Source organism: Poromitra crassiceps (assembly GCF_964638095.1).
Source record: "Poromitra crassiceps genome assembly, chromosome: 4".
NCBI classification, from domain to species: Eukaryota; Metazoa; Chordata; class Actinopteri; order Beryciformes; family Melamphaidae; genus Poromitra; species Poromitra crassiceps.
This window is the reverse complement of record NC_139626.1, coordinates 11230803-11257199: the sequence shown is the minus strand read 5'-3', so window position 1 is coordinate 11257199 and position 26397 is coordinate 11230803. Positions and strand designations below refer to the sequence as shown.

Here is a 26397-nt window from a genome sequence, read left to right as displayed (position 1 = left end):
AACATACTAAGGTTTACGTGCATAATTAATTGAAAACATACTAGGGTTTACGTGCATTGAAAACATACTAGGGTTTACGTGCATTGAAAACATACTAGGGTTTACGTGCATTGAAAACATACTAGGGTTTACGTGCATTGAAAACATACTAGGGTTTACGTGCATTGAAAACATACTAGGGTTTAGGTGCATTGAAAACATACTAGGGTTTACGTGCATTGAAAACATACTAGGGTTTACGTGCATTGAAAACATACTAGGGTTTACGTGCATTGAAAACATACTAAGGTTTACGTGCATAATTAATTGAAAACATACTAGGGTTTACGTGCATTGAAAACATACTAGGGTTTACGTCAGGGGTGTCATGCAAGCAAACAATCTGAGGGGGTGAACTCTTGGCGGTGCACTTCAGACAAATTTGGGGGGTTGGAAGCCAGATTTAGAGAAATATCTCATTTTAAATTAACAGACTGAGCAGGTGTATCCAAGGCTATTTTCCAAACTGCTCAGCCTCCTGGAAAGATCCATAATCACCAGACTAAGTACTATACATTGTCACTGCCCAGGCTCAATGGACTTGACAAAAAAGGGAGACCACACAAATCTTAAAAATAATTCTGCATGCATTACCATGAAGGAAAAATAGTATATCACTAAACTTGCCCCTTGCATCAACCTCTATGTCCTCTTCACAGAACCTCTTCACTGAAGACAGGGCTGGGAGGACTTTCTATTCTTTTGCATTTTGACCTGGCTGGAGTGGAGACATCAAATGGAATTCAGTGTTTTGCTAACTAGCCTACAATATAACCTGTGTGATAGAGTGGTGGTAAAAAAAAAACTATCACTGATAGTTTTTTTTTACCACCACTCTATGGCAGTGAGCTGATAGTCTATCAGCTCACTGCCATAACACAATGCATAACACTCACACAGCTCTCATTTACCACCAAATTGATGCTATGCTACCACAAGCTGGCATGATGTGTAAACAACATGAGGGATGCTAACATTACAATGCAGTGCTAACCTTAGCTGCCTGGTGCAAGTAGCCAACTAACTTGCTATGCAAACTGTGCCTAACTTAACAGCATTTCATTTTCACATGTTTGAAAATGGGATTGATGCACTATACTGACCAGTTAAGCAGAAAAACACTGCTGTCAGCTCTGTGCTGTGACGTGTGGGTGGCTGGCTGGGTGGCTTTGCTACGTACTGTAGCACTGGAAGCGCCCATAGTGAGAAAGCCAGATGGACGACCCCAGAGCCATATAGATAGAAGAGTCCCGACATCTCCATTCACTCCAATGGACCAGTTTTTACTCTCAAGAGTTCCAGGAAGTAAGGTCCTGGATTAAGCAGCACTGTCGAGTTGCAGCAAAATAGACAGTTTGTGTTGTACTCTGAAAGGGTTTTTCTCCCCTTGAATCAAATTGTACATTATCAGCTTTATTTTAGCATGCAAAAGTAGCGCGAGACCCATTCCTGGCTGTTCATTGGATAATGAGTCTCGCATTTTGGTCCTCCGCTGACGCCACTCTCTCTCTAGAGGACACTAGACGACCCGACACGTCTTTTGGGAGAAACCATTATCAGCGGGAGGAGGGGTGTGTGTTTTTTGGTTAGGTTTGATTTATGACATAATTAGACATAGCCTATATGTTTGACTCTTTATATAAAATGATCATAACTACACGTTATAAAATCCATAGTAATTAAATGACATTATGAGAGAAAAAAACATCTCTCAAAAATCTGAGGGGGCAATTGCCCCCTCAGTTACAATGGGCATGACGCTTCTGGTTTACGTGCATTGAAAACATGCTAGGGTTTACGTGCATTGAAAACATGATAGGGTTTACGTGCATTGAAAACATGCTAGGGTTTACGTGCATTGAAAACATACTAGGGTTTATGTGCATTGAAAACATACTAGGGTTTATGTGCATTGAAAACATACTAGGGTTTATGTGCATTGAAAACATACTAGGGTTTATGTGCATTGAAAACATACTAGGGTTTATGTGCATTGAAAACATACTAGGGTGTATGTGCATTGAAAACATACAAGGGGTTTATGTTTGTGCATTTGGAATATGAACAATATCTACAGCTAGGCGTGTTCAGCGAGATTGTTTCCAGTTGTCGACCTGACTAACATACCTAATCAGATGTGTTACTCCCACTTAAGTTGAGACACCGTATGGAAATCACTGATAACCTTTGAGCCACTACTATGTCATCTCCTACTACAGGTTCAGCCATCCCACACACAGTAGCATTTCCGTGTTGTTTTGACGTGGGGGTAAAGTTTATATTCATGGCTCCGTGGAGCAGCAATCAGCTGTTAATGCCAGTGCTCGCTTTCACATATTGACCTGGCAGGTTGCGAAATGGAGTAATCATCGATGTGGCAGTAAACGGCTTTCCCCTCACCGTATCAATCAATTGATACAACAGCCAGGAACAACGAGCGCGTTCCCGCTGTATCTCTCGGGCTGGGTTTCCCCTCCCAGAGTTCAGGAGGAGGTCGGGAGTCGGGACCGATGGAGATCTGACTGGAGAGGTCAAACATTTTGTTTGAGGTCAGGATGTGGATCTGCCTCATAGAAACTAGGAACTAATCACGGACATCCCCGGAGTGCTCTTCCAAGCCCCGGTCAATTGATGAGGCCTGAGTGTGTAAAGTGATGAGGAGGTGGGTTATTTATGGTCCCAGCCTGTGAGCTTGTCTCCTTTTCCTTCAAGAACCTCCTCTCAGTGAAGGAGGCAGCAGTCTGTTTGATGCTCCTCAAGGGGCCTCTGTATGTTATTATTGTGTGTCAAGGTGTGTCATAAGAAAGCCATTTGCTTCAGTCTGAATTTAGTTTCATGGTGATTTTTCAGCCAATGATTGGTTTGGCTTTAACGGGCTAGTATATGAAGAGTTAAGTCTTGCCCACCTTTCAGAGGTCTGCCTTTCTTAAGTCTTAAGTGATCAATGGGGAAATCCTCTTAAACCTTGAGGCTTGAGCTCATATTTTTCGACTTCTCTGAACTTAACTCTTAAGCCCTTAAATGAGTGTTTGTTCTGAGACGTGCAGCATCTACAAGGGATCGCTGCAGCGACAATGAGTTTTATTATTGAGGTAATTTGATGACATGCTGGTTAATCCTTTCAGACTGTAGTGCAAAGCTTTAAGAAGTGGATTAAGACCTTCAACTCCTAAGATCACTTACCCATTCGGATCTGATGGATAAAGGAGGAGGACCTCGAGCGCACCGTCCCTCTTTGGAGGAGACCAGTTACCGAGTCGGTTCTGGTTCTGTGAGAAGTTCCTCTGAGAACTCAAATCAGGGATGATCGTTTTGTTTTATTCTTTGAGCTTCTATGTGACCTATTTGCCACACAAATGTTTTCATTCTTCTTCTCATTGATCTCAAATCCACGTTTACTGACAAGAGACACTGGTCCACACAGGCTCTACATGACGGTCTGTGTGCGTACACAGTACACATCTAAAGCGTTTCTCTCTACATGACGGTTTGTGTGCGTACACGGTACACATCTAAAGCGTTTCTCTCTGTTTGTTTTCCCACCCAGCTCCGGGTCGACCCCATCCCAATCTGCAGTTTCTGTCTGGGGACGAAAGAGTCAAACCGGGACAAGCAGCCGGAGGAGCTGCTGTCCTGTGCCGACTGTGGGAGCAGTGGTGAGTCGCCTCGTGCACCACTTCGCCCTAACACAGTGGGACAGGGATGTTCTCCTAAGCCCCGCCCTCTACATAACAATCTACTGAGAGGTTGTGAGCATGTTCTAGCGAGGCTCAGACAGTGAGGCCCTCACAGTGGTCTGCACAGTGTGAATGTATGGCTAAATACAGTGAGGCGTGTGATGCCTTTAAACTGCTAGCAGCAGCAGCAGCAGCGCTCAACATTGCCGGGGCCGATGCCAAATTCCTGCTCTATGTTTTTGCACCGGGGGTTGAATTCTTTCCCTTGAAGGGATTTGTTGGAAGAACAATGTTGAAATTGAGTCGCTGAGGGGATCCAAATTGCTTGCAACCTATAATGGACTAAAGAAGGGCAGATGCTCTGTAAGTGGCCATTAGAATTTGAAATCACCCAAGTAATTTTCGCACAATTCAGATTGCACTAGCTTCTTCTGCAGCAGACTCGCCAGAGCGGATCAGAGATCAACCATTTTCCGCTGCAGATTGGTGGCATTTCCCTTTACTGTTCTTTTGTTCCAGACAAAATTGCTACCCACCCCCCCCTACCAAACCCCCCTCCATAAAATTACCTCTCCTAAGGAGTCATTTGTGTTTGAACAATTATTTTAAATGCCGTAAGGAATTGTTCTCCCGGTGACATTTTTATAGCTCAAATTTGACTAAGTAGCGTTGAGGTGGTTTTCATTAACCGCTCATAGTGTACACAAATGGTGCTCTCACTGTAGAGCAGCTGTTTTACAGCCATGTGAGGGAGCCGGGTGAGAGAGGAGGCAAGCTTTTACATGACTTTCATGGATCGGCCTCCATTAGAACGAGCGCTGCTACTGTTTCTGCCTCATTAAGATCAAATTATCTGTAATTAGCGGCTCAGATGTTTGATCGTACTGTTTTTTAGACACAGCTTGCAGTTTAGAAAAAAAAAGAGTTCCGGACATACAGAGCCACCATTGTTGATGATGCAATATGTGAATATGTAACCTCCTTGTACAGTGTGAGTAACAGCACTGACAGTCATAGATGGTATATATGTGTAACAGCACTGACAGTCATAGAAGGTATCAATGTGCAACAGCACTGACAGTCATAGATGGTATATATGTGTAACAGCACTGACAGTCATAGATGGTATATATGTGTAACAGCACTGACAGTCATAGATGGTATATATGTGTAACAGCACTGACAGTCATAGATGGTATATATGTGTAACAGCACTGACAGTCATAGATGGTATATATGTGTAACAGCACTGACAGTCATAGATGGTATATATGTGTAACAGCACTGACAGTCATAGATGGTATATATGTGTAACAGCACTGACAGTCATAGATGGTATCAATGTGCAACAGCACTGACAGTCATAGATGGTATAAATGTGTAACAGCACTGACAGTCATAGATGGTATAAATGTGTAACGCTAATATGCCTTTTTAATGACTTGTGAAGGGCATCCGTCATGTCTGAAGTTTTCCCCGGAGTTAACCTCGAATGTGAAGAGATTACGGTGGCAGTGTATCGAATGCAAAACCTGCAGTTCCTGTCGAATACAGGGGAAAAACGCTGTAAGTACTTTATTGCACAGTTCTTAAATCACAGCATTTTCACTGTTGTAGCCTCGGCTTTTGTGTCTCTCCGAGGATTTGTCGGATCTGCCTCAGATTTGTAACGCCTCTCTTGTGCACAATTGGGCTTATTTTTCCAAAAGACCTTCAATGACAGAGGGCGTTACATGTATGACGGAGGGGGTTACATGTATGACAGAGGGCATTGTTACATGTATAAAGACCTTCAATGAAAGAGGGCGTTACATGTATGACAGAGGGCGTTACATGTATGACAGAGGACGTTACATGTATAAATACCTTCAATGACAGAGGGTGTCATTACATTTATGACAGAGGGGGTTAAATGTATGACAGAGGATGTTACATGTATAAAGACCTTCAATGACAGAGGGCGTTACATGTATGACAGAGGGGGTTACATGTATGACAGAGGACGTTGCATGTATAAATACCTTCAATGACAGAGGGTGTCATTACATGTATGACAGAGGGGGTTAAATGTATGACAGAGGGCGTTACATGTACAAAGACCTTCAATGACAGAGGGCGTTACATGTATGACAGAGGACGTTACAGGTATAAACTTAAAGACCTTCAATGACAGAGGACATTACATTTATGACAGAGGGGGTTACATGTATGACAGAGGACGTTACAGATATAAAGACCTTCAATGACAGAGGGTGTTACATGTATGATGTTACATGCAGGGTGGGAATTACATTGAAGGCCATGGCCTCCATTGCCCCTCCCTCTGGCCGTGATGGCCTGAGATCCCTAAGGCCACCTTGGCGGTGCCCTGCTACCAGCCTGCTACTGTCAGTTGCTTTAAAAGCATCAGTGGTCTCAGTTTAACGTAGCTGCTCTATGCAAAGGAGGTTTAATTTAATAATTTTAACACACATTTCAGAAACAATGTCAATAGAGAAATTGCCTTTGTGCCCTGGCATGTGACCTTGTGCCCTAAAAAAATTGCAACGCAGAAGGCTAAATGGCCTTGCCCCTAAAATGACTAAATTCCCACCCTGGTTACATTTATAAAGATCTTCAATGACATGTATGTATGACATAGGGCATTACATGTATGACAGAGGGCATTGCATGTATGACAGAGGGCATTGTATGTATGACAGAGGGCATTGTATGTATGACAGAGGACGTTACATGTATAAAGACGTTCAATGACAGAGGGCATTACATGTATGACAGAGGGTGTTACATGTATGACAGAGGGCATTGCATGTATGACAGAGGACGTTACATGTATAAAGACGCTCAATGACAGAGGGCGTTACATGTATGACAGAGGGCGTTACATGTATGACAGAGGGTGTTACATGTATGACAGAGGGTGTTACATGTATGACAGCAGTGGCGCCGGAACGAGTTTGCAATTAGGGGGACATTTTTATTTTTTTTGTCAAAAATTTTTTTTGTCATTTTTTTTTTTTTTTTTTCAAAATTTTATTTTTTTCAATGTTTTTTTGCCGGCTCCCGTCAGGGCGCCGGCAAGAAAAATTTATGTTTTTTTTAACGTCTGGATGATTTTTAGCCATATTTAGAGGAATATCTAATTTTAAATTAACATTAGGATTATACTGTAGTGATGTAATTATTCAGTATTTTCTCCTTTTCTCACTCACTTGGTGACCTGCTCTCCCTTTAGGTCATTTTACAATTACACTACAACAGACAGCAACACAGGCAGAAACACTAAAATAAAATAACAATAACCGTATACGATTATAGCAGCAGCCAATGACAGTGAGTGCAAACAGAGTCCAGGTCTGTCTGTCTCTCAGGTGTAATAATCCCACAATGATCACGGCTTTAACAAGTGTCACAGGCTGTGTAAACAGTGTAAAGTGGGCTCTCTGTAATTTGATCCCTGGGTCTGTCTGTCTCAGGTGTAATAATCCCACAACGATCATGGCTTTAACAAGCATCACAGGCTGTGTAAACAGTGTAAAGTGGGCTCTAAGCGTCAGGGGCAGTTGCCCCCTCAGATTTAAAAAAAAAAAAAAAAAAAAAAACTTTTTTTTTTTTTTTTTTTTTTAGGGGGACCAAATTTTAAGGGGGACAAAATGTCCCCATGTCCCCCTTGTTCCGACGCCAGTGTATGACAGAGGGCATTGCATGTATGACAGAGGACGTTACATGTATAAAGACGCTCAATGACAGAGGGCGTTACATGTATGACAGAGGGCGTTACATGTATGACAGAGGGTGTTACATGTATGACAGAGGGCATTGCATGTATGACAGAGGACGTTGCATGTATAAAGACGTTCAATGACAGAGGGCGTTACATGTATGACAGAGGGTGTTACATGTATGACAGAGGGTGTTACATGTATGCCAGAGGGTGTTGCATGTATAAAGACCTTTAATGACAGAGGGCGTTTCATGTATGACAGAGGGTGTTGCATGTATGACAGAGGACGTTACATGTATAAAGACGTTCAATGACAGAGGGCATTACATGTATGACAGAGGGTGTTACATCTATGACAGAGGGCATTGCATGTATGACAGAGGACGTTGCATGTATGACAGAGGGCATTGCATGTATGACAGAGGACGTTGCATGTATAAAGACCTTCAATGACAGAGGGCATTACATGTATGACAGAGGGTGTTGCATGTATGACAGAGGACGTTACATGTATAAATACCTTCAATGACAGAGGGCATTACATGTATGACAGAGGGCGTTGCATGTATGACAGAGGACGTTACATGTATAAATACCTTCAATGACAGAGGGCATTACATGTATGACAGAGGGCATTACATGTATGACAGAGGGTGTTACATGTATGACAGAGGATGTTACATGTATAAAGACGTTCAATGACAGAGGATGTTACATGTATAAAGACCTTCAATGACAGATGGAGTTACATGTATGACAGAGGGCGTTACATGTACTGTATGACAGAGGGCGTTACATGTATGATAGAGGGTGTTACACGTATGACAGAGGACGTTACACGTATGACAGAGGGCGTTATATGTATAAAGACCTTCAATGACAGAGGGCGTTACATGTTTGACAGAGGGCATTGCATGTATGACAGAGGGCATTACATGGCGTTACATGTATGACAGAGGGCGTTACATGTATGACAGAGGACGTTACATGTATAAAGACGTTCAATGACAGAGGGTGTTACATGTATGACAGAAGGCGTTACATGTATGACAGAGGGTGTTACATGTATGACAGAGGGCGTTACATGTATGACAGAAGGCGTTACATGTATGACAGAGGGCGTTACATGTATAAAGACGTTCAATGACAGAGGGTGTTACATGTATGACAGAGGGTGTTACATGTATGACAGAGGGCGTTACATGTATGACAGAAGGCGTTACATGTATGACAGAGGGCGTTACATGTATGACAGAGGGCGTTACATGTATGACAGAGGGTGTTACATGTATGACAGAAGGCGTTACATGTATGACAGAGGGTGTTACATGTATGACAGAGGGCGTTACATGTATGACAGAGGGCGTTACATGTATGACAGAGGACGTTACATGTATGACAGAGGGCGTTACATGTATGACAGAGGGCGTTACATGTATGACAGAGGGCGCTACATGTATGACAGAGGGCGTTACATGTATGACAGAGGGCGTTACATGTATGACAGAGGACGTTACATGTATGACAGAGGGCGTTACATGTATGACAGAGGGCGTTACATGTATGACAGAAGGCGTTACATGTATGACAGAGGGCGTTACATGTATGAATGAGTTACATGTATGACAGAAGGCGTTACATGTATGACAGAGGGCGTTACATGTATGACAGAGTTACATGTATGACAGAAGGCGTTACATGTATGACAGAGGGCGTTACATGTATGACAGAGGGCGTTACATCCCTAACACACGCCTCCTGCTCCCTTTCAGGATGAGATGCTGTTCTGCGATTCATGTGATCGGGGCTTTCACATGGAATGCTGTGACCCACCGCTTTCAAGAATGCCAAAAGGTACAAGGTGTTTCCCTCTGTCTGTCCTGTCACTTCCACAGCCTTCTAAAGGTACAAGGTGTTTCCCTCTCTCTGTCCTGTCACTTCCACAGCCTTCTCTTTATAGAAGGCCTTTTGGGGCTGTCACTCAGCACAGTGAGGCAGCAATGGCTTATTAGAAGCTTTGCATGCATATCAAATTATTCCCGCATCCCTGGGGAGATTTGCTATCTCTGGATTACAGCACCGGCCCTACAGCGAGGCTTGTAATGATTGTGCACGTGGTAGGACATTTGGCAGCACTTCATACAAGTCACACGACTTTGCTTCGAACGAGCTGACATGAAGTCTATTTCAGTGGACAGTGAGTTGAACCAATGTTTTTCTTATGGATTTTCCTTTTGTGCTGAGTAATTGATTGTCAGTGTGAGCGGTATAAAAGGAAATGTTTCAAGTGAATGTATGTCCTCTGAATCGATGAACCCCGCCTAAGCCATGCTCTGTGTGTTTGGACCCCCTCCAGGAACCTGGCTCTGCCAAGTCTGCAGGCCAAAGGAGAACGGGAAGAAGTTGCTGCACAAGAAAGCCGATCAGATCAAACGTCGATATGCAAAGCCTATTGGAAGGCCCAGAAATAAGCTCAAACAAAGAATGTAAGTTTGGCACGATCTGAATATTGATCTGAATGATCATGATCTGAATATTGATCTGAATATTGATCTGAATATTGCCGTTTCCTTTTGCTAAAGAACGACTCATAATGGTGTCGCCCCGCCTCGTAGTTTCCCCAGTGCATTTTGCACACCAGCTGTTTCACCCGATCTCTTCTCCTTTTTGTGAATGATCCTTTGGTTTGCTTCCCCCTCGCAGGTCTGTAACCAGTGGTGACGGCTCCATGGTAGCACTTGGAGGAAGGGGGCCACCTGGTAGGGGTCAAAAGATTACCGTCTGTTCCACACCTTCATCTGGTCATGCTGCATCTGTGAAGGACGCCAGAGACAGATTGGCTGTTGCAGACCCCTGTTGGGCGGGCGACGCCACCCAATTCACCACCTCCACCCCCACCACCACTCCCCCCCTCACGCCCACCTCCACTCCAGCTACACTCACCGTTAACAAGAAAACCAAAGGGCTTATCGATGGGCTTTCCAAATTCTTTACCCCTTCCCCCGTCGGCCGTAGGTCGCGAGCTGCAAGCTTAGAGTCGCCCGCCAAACAGTCTTGTTCTCGGGACGAGGGTCCAGAGAAACTGCCCGAGCCACCGCCGCCGGTCGCCTTCGCGGCCGACGACGCTCAAAAGCTAACCCCCTCCCACTCTGCACTTCCACCCCCTCCCACGTTGCCAGGACTTAGCCCCCCCTCGCAGGTGTCCAACAGCTCCACCTCCGCTAACTCCCCCCAGAGCTCTTCCAGCCAGTCTAGTGTTCCCTCCCTGAGTAGTCTCTGCAATAGCAACCAACTTAAGGGACTCTTTGATGGACTCTCGCACATATATGCCACTCAGGGACAGTCGCGGAAAAAGGGACTACCTTGCTACGCACCGCCTAAGCGCATGCACCGCAAGCAGGACTTGTCCTTCACGTCCAAAACGGGCCCCCAGCGCCTGGGAAAGAAAGAGTTTAACAAAAATAGGTTACTGTCTCACTCCACATCGGCTGGGCCGGGCCGACCCAGAGGACACCCGTTTAAGATGGTCAGTCATTTCAAACGTAACCCCTTTCTTAAAAAGCACAGGACGCTAGGCAGGCTGAGGTATAAAGTGAGCCCTCAGAAGGGAGCGCCCTCACCAGGGAAGGGAGACTTGACAGACGGAAGAATTAAGCCTGAGCACAATCATGGTAAGCAAGGCTCGAAACCTCCAACCAAGACCTGCGTCTCCACTATTTTAATCTTTATTTATTTTATGTTATTTTATTTTATTTTTTTAACTCAAAGCTTGACACTCGCAGTTATTTAATTTTTTTTCCAGTCTTGAGCTAATCTTTTCTTTGAGAGAGAGGCTCATTTTGGCACCCTCAACATTTTAACAGCTCTCTACTAATCCAATGCCACCTAATTTGAATTCATTGAGTTTCTTAACCCAGTTTCGTTGCGTTTGACTTGGCTGCGGAATCGACGTGGCTTCCATCCTCCTGCCCGTCAGCTTTTGTCATAGTTTGCATGGCCCACTAACTCCTTCATGTTGCTCCTTGCTCTGTCCTTGACCCCTCTGCAGTAGTTGGCACATTGTGATCGCTGCCTCCTAGTGGCTGTAGTGGCATCAGCACTCTTCCTCCCATTCCACCCTCTCTCACAATCACTGTCACCACTCCACTCCAGCTCCCGATGGTCATTAGACACATACAACCCAGTGATTCACCCACCAAGGTTGACTCACGCCTCACACCATGATTGCAATAGCCATTACATTTTGACTGTCATCAGGAGATGGTCGCAGTTTGAAAAACAAGCAAGAAAAAAACAAGTGGATACAAATGTTACCTGTTTCAAAGTACCCTATTGCCACCGTCTACGTTCTCAGACCCGGAAGTGTACGCGTACAGACCACAGACCTACTCCTTAAAAAATAAAAGACGATATTTCTTTTCTTTTTAAATTTCTTTTTAAATCGGCGTAGGTATGATATTCTATGCTTGCGTGCATTAGTGTCTTTAGGATGACTGAATGTTTGTATGATTCATGACCGATGTTGACAGACAATTCCTCCCAACATTGATCACATTCCCGGGGTTGATCTGGCTAGTTAATCGGCTAGCAACTCGTCCATCCTGTTCCTACCCGCGCTAGTATGAGCTCCATGGTCGGCCTCTGAGACCCAGGACAGCCCCCTCACCCCACCCACCTTCCATGAATCTGTCCAACTGCATACCCACTATTAGCACCCCTCCCCAGGCTACACACAGACCCCCGCCCCGCCAGGACGTTGTCCTCCAGGGAAATACGTTACGCACTGGCCGGACCTTGCTGACCCAGTGGCCCACATTTAAGCACCGCTCCTGGGGTACAGACAGCCAGCCGTCCCCCGTGAGGTATCAAACGTTAGCTTGCGTGCTAACATCAGTGTTTGGCCGCTGCAGTGCTCGCCTGTATCGCTCGCAACTAACTGCTTTTATTTTTGAAGGAAAGTACCTCGGGGTCTGTGCGCGTACACTTCAAGTGTCAGAACGTACACGGTGGCGCTCCAGCGCTGCAGTTGGATGATATTGAAATGGGGGAGGAAGGGGGGATCCAACCATTACCGCAACCACCGCGGCAGTACTTTTGAGGCAAGAGGGTAGAGGGAAACAGGTCACATGTGTATATGTTTCAAGGGGTTCTAACCAATACAGTGCATGAGCACAACTGCCAGTGTGACTCAAGTAGCTGATTTCCATAAATATGTTAATGACAAATCACTTCCAATTGTAATGGATTTTTTGTTTTGGTGGTTAACTCATGGCGTTGATGTATTTCATGAAATTACTGCTTGCTTTTCCAACATCGAGTTGCTTTTCATGTCGACACTAGCTCCCCTCACTGCATCTGCTTCTTAATTCATGGGAAACTGTCTTGGTGGATGACTAAGCACATGAAAGCGGTTACGCAATTAGAGTGATTTAGTTTCACTTCATTACATTGGGGATTTTCATATAAACATGCAAAGATGATACATTATGAAATTCCTCAGAGACACGGCCTCGAACACAGGCTCAGCAACAATACTCACAAACACATTTGCATAGAATGCATTTATGAGATTATTCAGCCACGGCTACTTCAAACAAGGCCCCGTGGTTGATTGCGCTATCCGGTCGTGTTGATGTTGTGTTGTTATTGTGCCGGTAACAGGCCACAAGGGGGAGCTGCGTGTGAAGCAGGTGGCCCACGCTGGCTTTGTGGCCATGTCGAGAGACCACGTCACAGAGGAGGATGTGGAGATGTTCACACGCGTCCAGGAACTCTCTGCGCAGGTGAGAAAACCGGCAACCGCTACTTCCTTGCACGTCTGGTCTTAAACGCTGTGATCGAAACGCCTTTGAACATCATCTGGAAATGTACTGTAGTGTGTCGGTGTGGCGCTGCATTGATCCGTCTGCTTTGGTCGGGTCTCTTTTCAGAGAACCGGATCTTTGATTAACACCGACTCGACACGATGCCCCGCCATCATTGAGTTTGGGAAGTACGAGATTCAAACCTGGTACTCGTCACCGTACCCGCCTGAGTATTCAAGGTAGAGCTGATTGCCCCATTATTATCGCACATTTCTTCGTTAGCGGAGCCGGATTCGTACTTGTTCGTCGTGCAGCCTGTTACACTGTGTACAAACTGCAGGTCTCCCTTTTGTCTCTTGTCAGATTGCAAAAGCTTTATCTGTGCGAGTTCTGTCTGAAGTACATGAGAAGCAAAAACATCCTCCAGAGACACAGGAAGAAGTGTGGCTGGTTCCACCCGCCAGCCAATGAGATCTACAGGAAGGACGGCCTTTCTGTGTTTGAGGTCAGATGCCCTTTCCAGCAATAAAGCAATAACTGTATGGTGCATGAGATTCCACTGAATGGCTTCTGGGATGAGGGGGGAAATATCACTGTTTGAACAATGTCCTCTTGCTCTTTTTATTCCTGCGTTTAGGTTGATGGAAATGTCAGCAAACTGTTCTGCCAAAACCTCTGCCTGTTAGCCAAGCTTTTCCTGGATCACAAGACCCTGTATTATGATGTGGAGCCTTTCCTCTTCTACATACTTACAAGGAATGATGAGACAGGCTGTCATCTTGTGGGCTATTTCTCCAAGGTAAGAATTATACAGGGATTACCGGTATATGATATATAAATATACATATATATATATATATATATATATATATATATATATATATATATATATATATATATATATATATATATATATATATATATTATAAGAATTATAGAGGGATTATATGGGAAATGAAGAAATACCACACATGATTTCTGAATGGTGATACGGATACAGAGAGGCCTTCCTGTAATTTGTCAGTTTTTCTAACGTGGATTTATATTCACAATGGATTGATATTTCTAATGAAAGCTTATCACTTGGTGTGTGTGTGTGTGTGTGTGTGTGTGTGTGTGTATATATATATATGTGTGTGTGTGTGGGTGTGTGTAGGTGTGTGTGTGTGTGTATCTGTGTATCTGTATCTGTATCTGTGTGTGTGTGTGGGTGTGTGTGTGTGTGTGTGTGTGTGTGTGTGTGTGTGTGTGTGTGTGTGTGTGTGTGTGTGTGCATGTGTGTGTGTGCGCGCGCGCGCTCTAGACAAGGACAGTGGCAGGTGCAGTAAATCGCCAGCTTCAGCAGAGCTCTGACATACTTGATCTGTTTCTCCTTCCCTCAGGAAAAGCTTTGCCAGCAGAAGTACAATGTCTCCTGCATAATGATCATGCCTCAGTACCAAAGGCAAGGATTTGGAAGGTTCCTGATTGATTTCAGTAAGTTCCTTAATGCGTTTTTTTTAGCCCACCAAACTCTCTTCTTTCTTTCTTTTTTTTACAAACCTTTTCAGATTAAGGGCTGAATTTGTGGCTTGTGGCAAGGTACTGTTATTTGGTTATGGCTTTGAAGTGGTCAAATCAAGAGCATTTCATGTTCAGTGCTTAAGCAGTCACATATGATTAGGAGTGAGAGAACGCATTGGATTCTCTCGGCGGACGTTATTATTTGATGGCCTAAGCGTTGCCTCAAGACCTGTTTTGTTGCTCCATTTGAATTCTGATGAGGTATCAGGGCTGATTTGGTTTTCATGTTTCAGTCGGGCAAAATTCAGCCCATGTAATATTGAAGGCCTCGCGGTCCACTTGTGAAAACAAGTGGTGCCTTGAGTGGGTTTCTGTGTTTAAGCAGCGGATTCGGCCAGCTTTGTCATCATAGCACTTTTATTAGTTCAAGGGTTTTCTCTTTGCAGAGGTGGTGCGAGTGTGAGGGAGAGAGAGGGGAGGGGAGGGGAGGGCGAGTGGTAATGGAGCATTTGATTTCCTGTTCACTTTGGGAGCCATTGAGACCCACAGAGATGCTGCAGAGAGGATCTGTGATATTGAGAGTGTGCTGATAACAAAGACGGGGATTAGGGGGGAGATTGAACACAGCTGAGTTCTGAGCTCTTTGAAGGCTTTATTGGAAAATGTAGCTTTGGAGCTGGAAGTTGTTTAGATGAAGATGTTCTGTTCTATTGGATTGCATGAGAGGAACACGTCGGCTCTCAGGTAGCTCTGAGAGCAGAGCATTAGCGGTTCGCCAGCCGGCGTGAAAAACGCTCCCTTTTCAAATCATAATTCAAAGGATTCTGAGCAGCTCTTTTGCTTTGGTGTATTAATGGTAATAGACTTGTAAAATGACATGGAATGAAATATGACTTTTAGTAATGGCTTTATTTGAATATTCATTGCTCTGTGTTTGTTATCATTGGCTCCTCTTCTCAGCTTTGGTAATGAATATTGTCATGATTGCTGGAATATGATGTGCTCAGTTTGGTGATTAGGTTTGCTTGTTTGCTTCTCAGTAGTGGGTGGCCATTAAAAGGCATTAATTAATTTCATGCTGCTCATAATGGATGACCCTTGACAGGGCCGCTATAAAACTAATTACACACCCATACCTTTTTACTATTCCTTTTTTTTGCTTGTTCATTATCTCTCTTAAGTACAGCCTCTTGTGAGAAATGACATCCAGCTGCTTCTCTGTTTTGCTCTGTAGATCTGCCTCCTCTCTCTCTCTCAACCTGCTTTGTCTGTAGATCTGCCTCCTCTCTCTCAACCTGCTTTGTCTGTAGATCTGCCTCCTCTCTCTCTCTCTCTCTCTCAACCTGCTTTGTCTGTATATCTGCCTCCTCTCTCTCAACCTGTTTTGTCTGTAGATCTGCCTCCTCTCTCTCAACCTGCTTTGTCTGTAGATCTGCCTCCTCTCTCTCAACCTGTTTTGTCTGTAGATCTGCCTCCTCTCTCTCAACCTGCTTTGCTCTGTAGATCTGCCTCCTCTCTCTCTCAACCTGCTTTGTCTGTAGATCTGCCTCCTCTCTCTCAACCTGCTTTGTCTGTAGATCTGCCTCCTCTCTCTCAACCTGCTTTGCTCTGTAGATCTGCCTCCTCTCTCTCTCAACCTGTTTTGTCTGTAGATCTGCCTCCTCTCTCTCAACCTGCTTTGCTCTGTAGATCTGCCTCCTCTCTCTCAACCTGCTTTGTCTGTAGATCTGCCTCCTCTCTCTCTGTCTCAACCTGCCTTGTCTGTAGATCTGCCTCCTCTCTCTCAACCTGCTTTGCTCTGTAGATCTGCCTCCTCTCTCTCTCAACCTGCTTTGCTCTGTAGATCTGCCTCCTCTCTCTCAACCTGCTTTGCTCTGTAGATCTGCCTCCTCTCTCTCTCAACCTGCTTTGCTCTGTGGATCTGCCTCCTCTCTCTCTCAACCTGCTTTGCTCTGTAGATCTGCCCCCTCTCTCTCTCTCTCAACCTGCTTTGCTCTGTGGATCTGCCTCCTCTCTCTCAACCTGCTTTGCTCTGTAGATCTGCCCCCTCTCTCTCTCTCTCAACCTGCTTTGCTCTGTAGATCTGCCTCCTCTCTCTCTCTCTCTCTCTCTCAACCTGCTTTGCTCTGTAGATCTGCCTCCTCTCTCTCTCTCTCTCTCTCAACCTGCTTTGCTCTGTAGATCTGCCTCCTCTCTCTCAACCTGCTTTGCTCTGTAGATCTGCCTCCTCTCTCTCAACCTGCTTTGTCTGTAGATCTGCCTCCTCTCTCTCAACCTGCTTTGCTCTGTAGATCTGCCTCCTCTCTCTCAACCTGCTTTGCTCTGTAGATCTGCCTCCTCTCTCTCTCTCTCAACCTGCTTTGCTCTGTAGATCTGCCTTCTCTCTCTCTCTCTCTCAACCTGCTTTGCTCTGTAGATCTGCCTCCTCTCTCTCAACCTGCTTTGTCTGTAGATCTGCCTCCTCTCCCTCTCTCTCAACCTGCTTTGCTCTGTAGATCTGCCTCCTCTCTCTCTCTCTCTCTCTCTCTCTCAACCTGCTTTGCTCTGTAGATCTGCCTCCTCTCTCTCAACCTGCTTTGTCTGTAGATCTGCCTCCTCTCTCTCTCTCTCAACCTGCTTTGCTCTGTAGATCTGCCTCCTCTCTCTCTCTCTCTCAACCTGCTTTGCTCTGTAGATCTGCCTCCTCTCTCTCAACCTGCTTTGTCTGTAGATCTGCCTCCTCTCTCTCTCTCTCAACCTGCTTTGCTCTGTAGATCTGCCTCCTCTCTCTCTCTCTCTCAACCTGCTTTGCTCTGTAGATCTGCCTCCTCTCTCTCTCTCTCTCAACCTGCTTTGCTCTGTAGATCTGCCTCTCTCTCAACCTGCTTTGTCTGTAGATCTGCCTCCTCTCTCTCTCTCTCAACCTGCTTTGCTCTGTAGATCTGCCTCATCTCTCTCAACCTGCTTTGTCTGTAGATCTGCCTCCTCTCTCTCAACCTGCTTTGTCTGTAGATCTGCCTCCTCTCTCTCAACCTGCTTTGTCTGTAGATCTGCCTCCTCTCTCTCAACCTGCTTTGTCTGTAGATCTGCTTCCTCTCTCTCTCTCAACCTGCTTTGTCTGTAGATCTGCCTCCTCTCTCTCAAGCTGCTTTGTCTGTAGATCTGCCTCCTCTCTCTCTCTCAACCTGCTGTGTCTGTAGATCTGCCTCCTCTCTCTCAACCTGCTTTGTCTGTAGATCTGCCTCCTCTCTCTCTCTCAACCTGCTTTGTCTGTAGATCTGCCTCCTCTCTCTCAACCTGCTTTGTCTGTAGATCTGCCTCCTCTCTCTCAACCTGCTTTGCTCTGTAGATCTGCCTCCTCTCTCTCAACCTGCTTTGTCTGTAGATCTGCCTCCTCTCTCTCAACCTGCTTTGTCTGTAGATTTGCCTCCTCTCTCTCAACCTGCTTTGTCTGTAGATCTGCCTCCTCTCTCTCAACCTGCTTTGTCTGTAGATCTGCCTCCTCTCTCTCAACCTGCTTTGTCTGTAGATCTGCCTCCTCTCTCTCAACCTGCTTTGTCTGTAGATCTGCCTCCTCTCTCTCAACCTGCTTTGTCTGTAGATCTGCCTCCTCTCTCTCAACCTGCTTTGCTCTGTAGATCTGCCTCCTCTCTCTCAACCTGCTTTGTCTGTAGATCTGCCTCCTCTCTCTCAACCTGCTTTGTCTGTAGATTTGCCTCCTCTCTCTCAACCTGCTTTGTCTGTAGATCTGCCTCCTCTCTCTCAACCTGCTTTGTCTGTAGATCTGCCTCCTCTCTCTCAACCTGCTTTGTCTGTAGATTTGCCTCCTCTCTCTCAACCTGCTTTGTCTGTAGATCTGCCTCCTCTCTCTCAACCTGCTTTGTCTGTAGATCTGCCTCCTCTCTCTCAACCTGCTTTGTCTGTAGATCTGCCTCCTCTCTCTCAACCTGCTTTGTCTGTAGATCTGCCTCCTCTCTCTCAACCTGCTTTGTCTGTAGATCTGCCTTCTCTCTCTCAACCTGCTTTGCTCTGTAGATCTGCCTCCTCTCTCTCAACCTGCTTTGTCTGTAGATCTGCCTCCTCTCTCTCAACCTGCTTTGTCTGTAGATTTGCCTCCTCTCTCTCAACCTGCTTTGTCTGTAGATCTGCCTCCTCTCTCTCAACCTGCTTTGTCTGTAGATCTGCCTCCTCTCTCTCAACCTGCTTTGTCTGTAGATCTGCCTCCTCTCTCTCAACCTGCTTTGTCGCCCTTGCCAGCATGTATCATAGCGTCTCCCTCTATACTATTTGAAGGTGAAATCCCAGCCAGCGTTTCATGTCACATCCTTAACATGAATATGTCATTCCCAAGGGAGGGTGGAAATTGAATTGCAATCTGAAATAACTCAGCAGCCTCTGGCTTGCCTTGACTGAAGCATTGTGTTTTTGTTTGAATTGTGTCTTTTTAGGTTACCTTCTCACCAGGCAAGAAGGACAAGCCGGCTCCCCGGAGAAGCCTCTGTCAGATCTGGGTCGCTTATCCTACCTGGCATATTGGAAAAGTGTCATACTGGAGTACCTTTATAAGCACCCAGATAAACACATCAGCGTTAAAGGAATCAGCAGGGCCACTGGGATGTGTCCGCACGACATCGCCGCTACTCTCCAGCAGCTCGGCATGATTGACAGACAGGATGGCAGGTCAGTTTCCACGCTCCGCGCAGCCTCCTCTCCAGCCGGCGCCGCCTCCCGCTCCTGCAGTGTGCGCTCTGACTTATCCAGGCCAGCGGGTATTTTTAACAGCGTATCCATTAATGCCGCTGAATATTGACAGAAGTAAGTCAGGTTAAGCACCCCCAAGGACACGGAGCACCTGCTCTCCCAAAGAGCTCGTCTTTATGCTTGTATTTAACCGCTCGTCACCCGCTACTTCTCTCTTTACCGCCTCCCTGCTCATGTCGGTTTTCTTCCCATCACCTATAGGATCGTGGTGATCAGAAGGGAGCGATCGATCCAGGGGCACATGGAGAGGATGAGGGCCAGCCCGCGTCTGAACCAAGTGGACCCCGACACCCTGCGCTGGACGCCCGCCACCAGCCTCAACGCCGCCCTGTCCGAGGAGGAGAGGGAGGCAGAGATGGATGTACGTTCCCTCGTTAAGCAGCGGGCACCGGCGCCCGCTGCCCCGTCAGAGACTAGGGAGCAGGTTGTTTGTGTACAAAACGCCTGCCATGCTTTATGTCAGTTGTCTTGTTTGATTAGCCGGGGAGTTCAACTACAGGCCATTAACGGGGTAATGCATGCTCACTGTCAGCAGGCATTTAATGTTGTGCAAAATTGCCCTAAATCAGTTCACTACATAATTGATCGCACTAAATATTCCATGAAATGCAATCTCTCCGTGGTCGCTTCACGGAGATGTTTCCCTCCGCGATCGGCAAACATCCAATCAAGGGGCCGTCCTTATTATCAGGAGGAACCTGCGCTGATCCATTTGTCATGACGTTAATTCCAATCTCTTGTTTTCCCATTAGCCTGGTTGCTCAGATGTTGGAGCGGCGCGTGCGTCTCTTTCCCCCCCCTGAGATGATAATGTCTGCTGTCTGTTTAATTACCAGGCTGAGCGGCTGAAGGAGCAGGCCAGTTGCTGGGAGAAGGAGGAGCGAGAGGGCTGCTACACGATGAGTCACGGCAGCCGGCATCACCCCACCAAGGTCCACTGCAAGGTTCCCTACAGGACCTACGAGCGGCGCCAAGCGCCCCCCTGGGACCTTCAGCGGGGCCTTCAGAAACTGGAGGACGCCAGCGAGGATGACGAAGCTGACAACGACGACGACGACGACGAAGACTCTGACGTCTCGCCGCCCATCCTGACGAAAGCCCACGCCATGCTCGCGGCGAAGAGAAAGGTGGCTGTTTGTGTTTTGTCTTGTGTGAATCTACTCCCCTTCTGCATCGACCACAACACAAGTCGGCCATTTCCCCAGTGGGATTATCTGGTGGATTGTCTGTAGTGTTGTTCCAGCACCAAGTTGAATTGAATTTATATCATCAGATATTTTCCGTCATTAGGGAGCATGTTGTGTGCTCGGGTGAGATTGAAGGGTCTGATAATTATTCATGAATTCAGCGGAGGCTTCATCTGGAGCCTCCCCTGAGCCAGCCCTGCAGCTGTAGATAATAGATTGTGTTTTCACTGCTGGTGTCGAGACTATGCAGGCTAAACCTTGTACCATTGTCAATGGTCATGGTTAATTTACGGGCCCTCCTCTGTGCCTGCTCAACATCTGTTCTGTCTAGATGGCACTGCCCCCTTGTGCTGGAGATAATATTACAGCCTGATGTCAGGCAGAACTGTTCAGCAATAACAGTGTGGAATCCAGGGAGAGAATGGCGGCGGCTGTGGGGGAGTTTATTTAGCGCATTAGTTACAGTTACAGTTTAGTTACAGTATTGATTTCACATTCTTCCTGTAAAGGATTCAGAGAGGAGAGCCGTTGATGCTGTGTAGTAGGCAGCCCACTGGGGAACACTGGAGAATGTAGAATATGGACTGTGGTTTGAGTTGACTCTTGTCTGTCTCATTTGTGGTTTTCCACACCAGGCCGTCCTCCTCCGTGGGAATGCATGGCTCAAACATTTAGGCTCACAGTGCGGTTTGACCGTTCTACATGGAGCACAAAAACCCTGAATGGATTTCCTCTCATCCTCACAGAGGTTCTCCCAACTTAGTGCCCTGCTCTGCATTCTTCATTTCTACAAAAGGAAAATGGAGTTTGACAGGGGGTTTTGCTCCACGTCCGATGGTTGATTGTTCCTTTGTTTGTGTCTGGTGTGCTTCAGAGAGCCATTGTGCTGAAGAAGAGAGGGCGCAAGAGAAAACAAGTCAACAGCAGCGTGACGACGGAAACCATCTCGGAGACCACGGAGGTGCTGAACGAGCCTTTCGATAACTCCGAGGACGAGCGGCCCATGCCCCTGCTGGAGCGCACCTGCAGAGCGGGCGAGGAGGAGGACGAGGAGGAGGAGGAGGAGGAGGAGGAAGAGGATGTCAAGACACCGATCATCCCGGTGAAACGCCGGAGAGGTCGCCCGAGGCTGGAGAAAAATGTGCAGAAAGACAATCTGGAACACTGGAAAGACGGTATTTGCATCTTGACTGATATTTGTTTTTGTTTTTTGTTCTTTTCTGCAGAGCACATTCTGTGTTATTAACAAATTGTGCTATAAGTGTGTTGAATCTCTGTGGTGATATAGAAGTACTACATGATGTGTTTCCCCTCCACACTCTCCTCTGTAGGAGCTGACCGGCTCTCCATGAGACCCAGCAGAGTGCGTCCAGTGAAGCGGAAGAAAGGCTGGCCCAAAGGAGTGAAGCGGGGCCCTCCCAAATGGAGGCTAAAGAACGAGCGCAAGCTGGGCTTCAAGCTCAACCTCTACACGCCCCCTGAAACCCCCATGGAGGCGGAGCAGCACCACATCCACACCGAGGAACCCAAGGGGGAACCGGACCAGGAGCCCGTCTGCGCAGAGGAGGGCGGCAAAGCCGGCAGAGAGCTGGCGAGTGTGGACACGACGCTAGAGAGGCTCCCCTCTGAGCCCCAGAGTCCCGTCGAGCACGGTTCACACAAGACGAGCTCCCCGGAGGGCTCGCCCGCGGCCTCGCCACTGTGCTCCCCTGTCGGCTCTCCTGCCGCCATGTCCCCCAGGCAAGAGGACACAAGTGCGTCCCCGGAGCCGCCCGAGGACGAAGCGCAGGAGACGAGCGAGCACGGGCAAGACTCCCCGGCCAAAGATCTGGACGACAGCACCGAGGGCGCCGCCGTATCACTGGAGAATGACAACGAGGAGGAGGAGGAGGAGGAGGAGGAAGAGGATCGGACTCGCGTCGAGGATCAAGATGCGGACGACGAGGACGAAAGTCACATCGCGGCGCCGGAGCCCGAGAGCAGCAAGGCAGAGCTGGAGCCAAGTTTGAAAGAAATGCCTGAGTGCAGCCCTCCTTTTTTAGATCCAAAAGAAGACAATGACTCTGAGTCGAGTCAGCAGGTTTCCACAGTAGCGTGTAGTGAAGAGCTGCCAGCGAGCACTGCAGAAAGCATCCAGGATGCTGTGACACAAACGACAGTAGCAACAACAACAACAACAACAACAGCAGCAGCCGTAGCAGCAGCCGTAGCAGTCGCTTCAGTAGCAGCCGTAGACTCTGACAACCCTGTGGATTCTGAGTCAGAGGAGGAGAGCGCTCCCAGTCCTCGTCCCCATCATCCACCTCCTCAGCCACTAGAGAGGCCAGCACCTAGCCCCGCGCCGAGGGAGGATCCCCCAGAGGTTTGCCCAGAGATCGACTCCGAGACGGCCCAGGCCGTTCAGTCCCTAACCCAGGAGGCTGAGCAGGAGAGCGTGTTCCAGGATTGTGTGGAGAGCCAGGAGGCCTGCAGGAGCCTCCAGACTTACGCCCACGTGGCCCAGAGCCCCCAGCTCACCTCCTTGGACGATTGCCCCCAGTCAGACCACAGCAGTCCCCTCTCCTCAGCGCACTCCCACCCCAGCCAGTCGGTCCGCTCCGTCAACAGCCCGGCCGTCTCCATCCTGGAGAGTGGCTACACGCAGATCAGCCCGGACCACAGCGCCATCTCGGTCCCCTCGCTCCACAATATGGAGACGAGTCCCATGATGGACGTGCCGTCGGTGTCGGACCACTCGCAGCAGGTGGTGGACAGTGGCTTCAGTGACCTGGGCAGCATCGAGAGCACCACGGAGAACTACGAGAACCCCAGCAGTTACGACTCCACCATGGGGGGCAGCATCTGCGGGGCGGGCCCCTCCCAGAACAGCTGCTCCTATGGCAGCATCCCCCCCAGTGGCCTGGCCCAGAGCAGCTGCGCCGTGAGCCAGCAAATGGCTGCTGTCAACCCGGGCAGCTGTGGCATGATTCAGCAGAACAGCCTGAGCTCGCCGCAGCACTGCAACGTCAAGTCGCCGCAGGGCTGCGTGGTGGTGGAGAGGCCGCCTAGCAACAGCCAGCACATACAACACAGTCAACACACCCAGCGCAGCCAACACAGTCAACACAGTCAACACAACCCCCACAGCAGGCACGGCCCACACAATCAACACAGCCAACACAATCAGCTTAGCCAGCACAGTCAACACAACCCCCACAGCCAGCACAGTCAACACAACCCCCACAGCCAGCACAGTCACCACCACAATCATCACCTCCAGCACAATCAGCTCAGCCAGCACAATCAGCACGCTCAGCATAGCCTTCAGCACGCTCAGCATAGCCTTCACAATCAACACAGTCAACACAGCCAGCAGCAGCCTATGGCACAGTGTGCCATGCCCACCAACTTTGCCACGCCTATGCAGCTGGCCGACATACCCGAATCTGGCAACCCAAACCTTGCCATTTACGAGAGGATGAACCACCAGGGGGAGTATGGCGGCGGGCACTACTCGCAGCCCTCCGCCACCTTCAGTCTGGCCAAGCTGCAGCAGCTCACCAACACACTGATGGACCACCCGCACTCGCTGCCTTTCAACCACTCGGCCTCGCACCCCATCACATCTTATGCAAACAGCCCCTCCCTGTCGTCGCAGCACTCCGGCCTGGTGTCCCTGTCGCAGTCCCCGCACAGGCTGCCCAGCCCCCAGGTGCAGGCCACCATGACCCCGCCGCCCAGCCTCGGCTCCCCGCCCCCCATGGTGCTGCAGCGCAACATGGGCCTCCCCCCGTCGCAGCGGCTCCAGACTCAGATGGCGTCCAAGGGCCACATCTCCATGCGCTCCAAGTCGGCCCCGCTGTCCCACCACCAGCCACAGATGTACGCCCGGCCGCCCCAGGCCGTGGCCATGCAGGCGCCCCCCAGGACGCTGGCAGCCATGCCGCGCGTCAACATGAGCGTGAACATCATGCCGGCGCCGGCCTACAACGTCAACTCCATGAACATGCCCTCCCTCAACGCCATGAACGGCTACAGCATGAGCCAGCCCATGATGAACAGTGGCTACCATGGCAACCATGCCTATATGAACCAGTCGCCCCAGTACTCTATGCAGATGGGCATGATGGGAACACAGCCATACCCCCAGCAGCCCATGCAGGCTCCACCACATGGCAACATGGTGTACACTCCAGCTGGTCACCATGGCTACATGAACACAGGCATGTCCAAGCAGTCCCTCAAAGGGCCTTTCATCAGGCGGTAACTCTGTCGGGAACCGGGCTGGTTCTTCTCCTGTCGGACCGGGCTGGTTCTTCTCCTGTGCATTTTTTACTCTTTCAAGATGCACAGATCTGGCCTTTATGTTCTTTTTTTCTTTTGGTGTCTTTTTGTTATCGTTTGTTATTACTTAAAAACCAGCAGCACTTGGAAAGAATGCAAAAATTGTCGTCAATGAGTAAACTTTAAAGCTATGTATAAGTATTTTTGTTCCTCCAGATGGGAAGCCTTACATCATTATGATGAAAATCTATTTAATTAGTGTTAGTGTCTCTGATGTGTCTTTAGAGCAGGTGGGTTCAGAGCTCGGGGGGGGGAGAGATTTCATCAGTGGTATTGCAGTTGTGTAGCAGCCTCAAATGAAGCCATTCAATGTGCCTGCTACAAGAGGAGTCCGTGGCTAAATGAACCTGTTCAGTGTACCTGTCTAACAGTGCTGACAATTAGTTTGTACTATACTCATGCCTTTGTATATTTAAATTATTGTACTTATTTTGTAAAGTGACAACTAGCATGCTTCAGTCTCTGTTAGTGACAGTGCATTGAGTAGTACTGTAACAAGTGTTGTGCTTAATAGCAAGCCATTTTAAAGATATCTGGCCTTTATTAGGTTTCCCTCCACAGGTAGAAAGATGAAACTATATTTTGTTAATTCTAATAATGTATAAAAAATGTAAACTTAGTCCTGTTTTCTGTTCCGTTTGAGAGGTTTTATTGCTATGTATGTATAATTCTGAAGTCTTTTGTAACGGATCTCCTTGAGGCAGCTTTCTGTTTTATGAAGCAGACTGATTTCTGTCCAAAATAACAAAGCATATCTCAGTGTTTGTACCCTGACAATTCTAAAACATTTCAAAGTGTCCGGAAGTGTGGCAGAATTTAAAAAGAACTAAATGATTATAATGATGAATAACAATAAAGAAAACTATAAATTTAGTCCAAAGTTGATATTTTACATAATGCCTTTAAAGTTACATTTTCATTCCATCTGTAGATTTGTTTTCTATCTTTATAAAATGTTGGATTTATATTTTACCGAAGTGTAGAAGAGTAGAGCCTGTGAATAGACCAAACTAAGCTAATGGATTTGCATGTAAAACGCAACTTGTACTTGTGTTTTTGTTTATATTGCTCTTTTGTAGCCTTTGTACCTGTACAGAGTTGCTGGTAAAGAACAAGGGGGAAATACCTGGCTATGTGCACAAAAATTGGACAGAATGACATTCTTGTATTTATGACTTTTCTCCTTTTGTCAGTCACTTAAAATGCTGTACATTTTAGCATAAGAATAAATTATGATTGACCATGTACATGATTCTGCTCTGTTGATTTAATACGTTTACTGAGGGGGAGGGGGCAAACGTTCGAAGCCTTTATGCCTCTTGAAAGTTTGTTGACAAGATAGATTTTGAATCTATAATAATAATTCAAGCAGGTCAGGTCTCAGTACAGACAAGTATTTT

At 47.3% G+C, this 26397-nt stretch overlaps 1 protein-coding gene across 2 annotated transcripts in view; it reads left to right on the top strand.

Annotated features, from left to right (window-relative positions):
* Positions 1–26242, top strand: part of kat6b (K(lysine) acetyltransferase 6B) — a 32104-nt gene extending 5862 nt beyond the window's left edge. For both annotated transcript variants that reach the window (XM_083635410.1, XM_083635411.1), the window contains exons 3-17: positions 3587–3695; positions 5167–5282; positions 9213–9294; positions 9797–9926; positions 10144–11111; positions 13102–13223; positions 13371–13483; positions 13608–13749; positions 13882–14043; positions 14627–14720; positions 19175–19406; positions 19689–19848; positions 20324–20614; positions 21549–21849; positions 22006–26242. In XM_083635410.1, the coding sequence (XP_083491536.1) occupies positions 3587–3695; positions 5167–5282; positions 9213–9294; positions 9797–9926; positions 10144–11111; positions 13102–13223; positions 13371–13483; positions 13608–13749; positions 13882–14043; positions 14627–14720; positions 19175–19406; positions 19689–19848; positions 20324–20614; positions 21549–21849; positions 22006–24920 (5937 nt within the window). In that variant the 3' untranslated portion in view covers positions 24921–26242. The remainder of the gene's footprint in view (positions 1–3586; positions 3696–5166; positions 5283–9212; positions 9295–9796; positions 9927–10143; positions 11112–13101; positions 13224–13370; positions 13484–13607; positions 13750–13881; positions 14044–14626; positions 14721–19174; positions 19407–19688; positions 19849–20323; positions 20615–21548; positions 21850–22005) is intronic.
* The last annotated feature ends 155 nt before the right edge of the window (positions 26243–26397 follow it).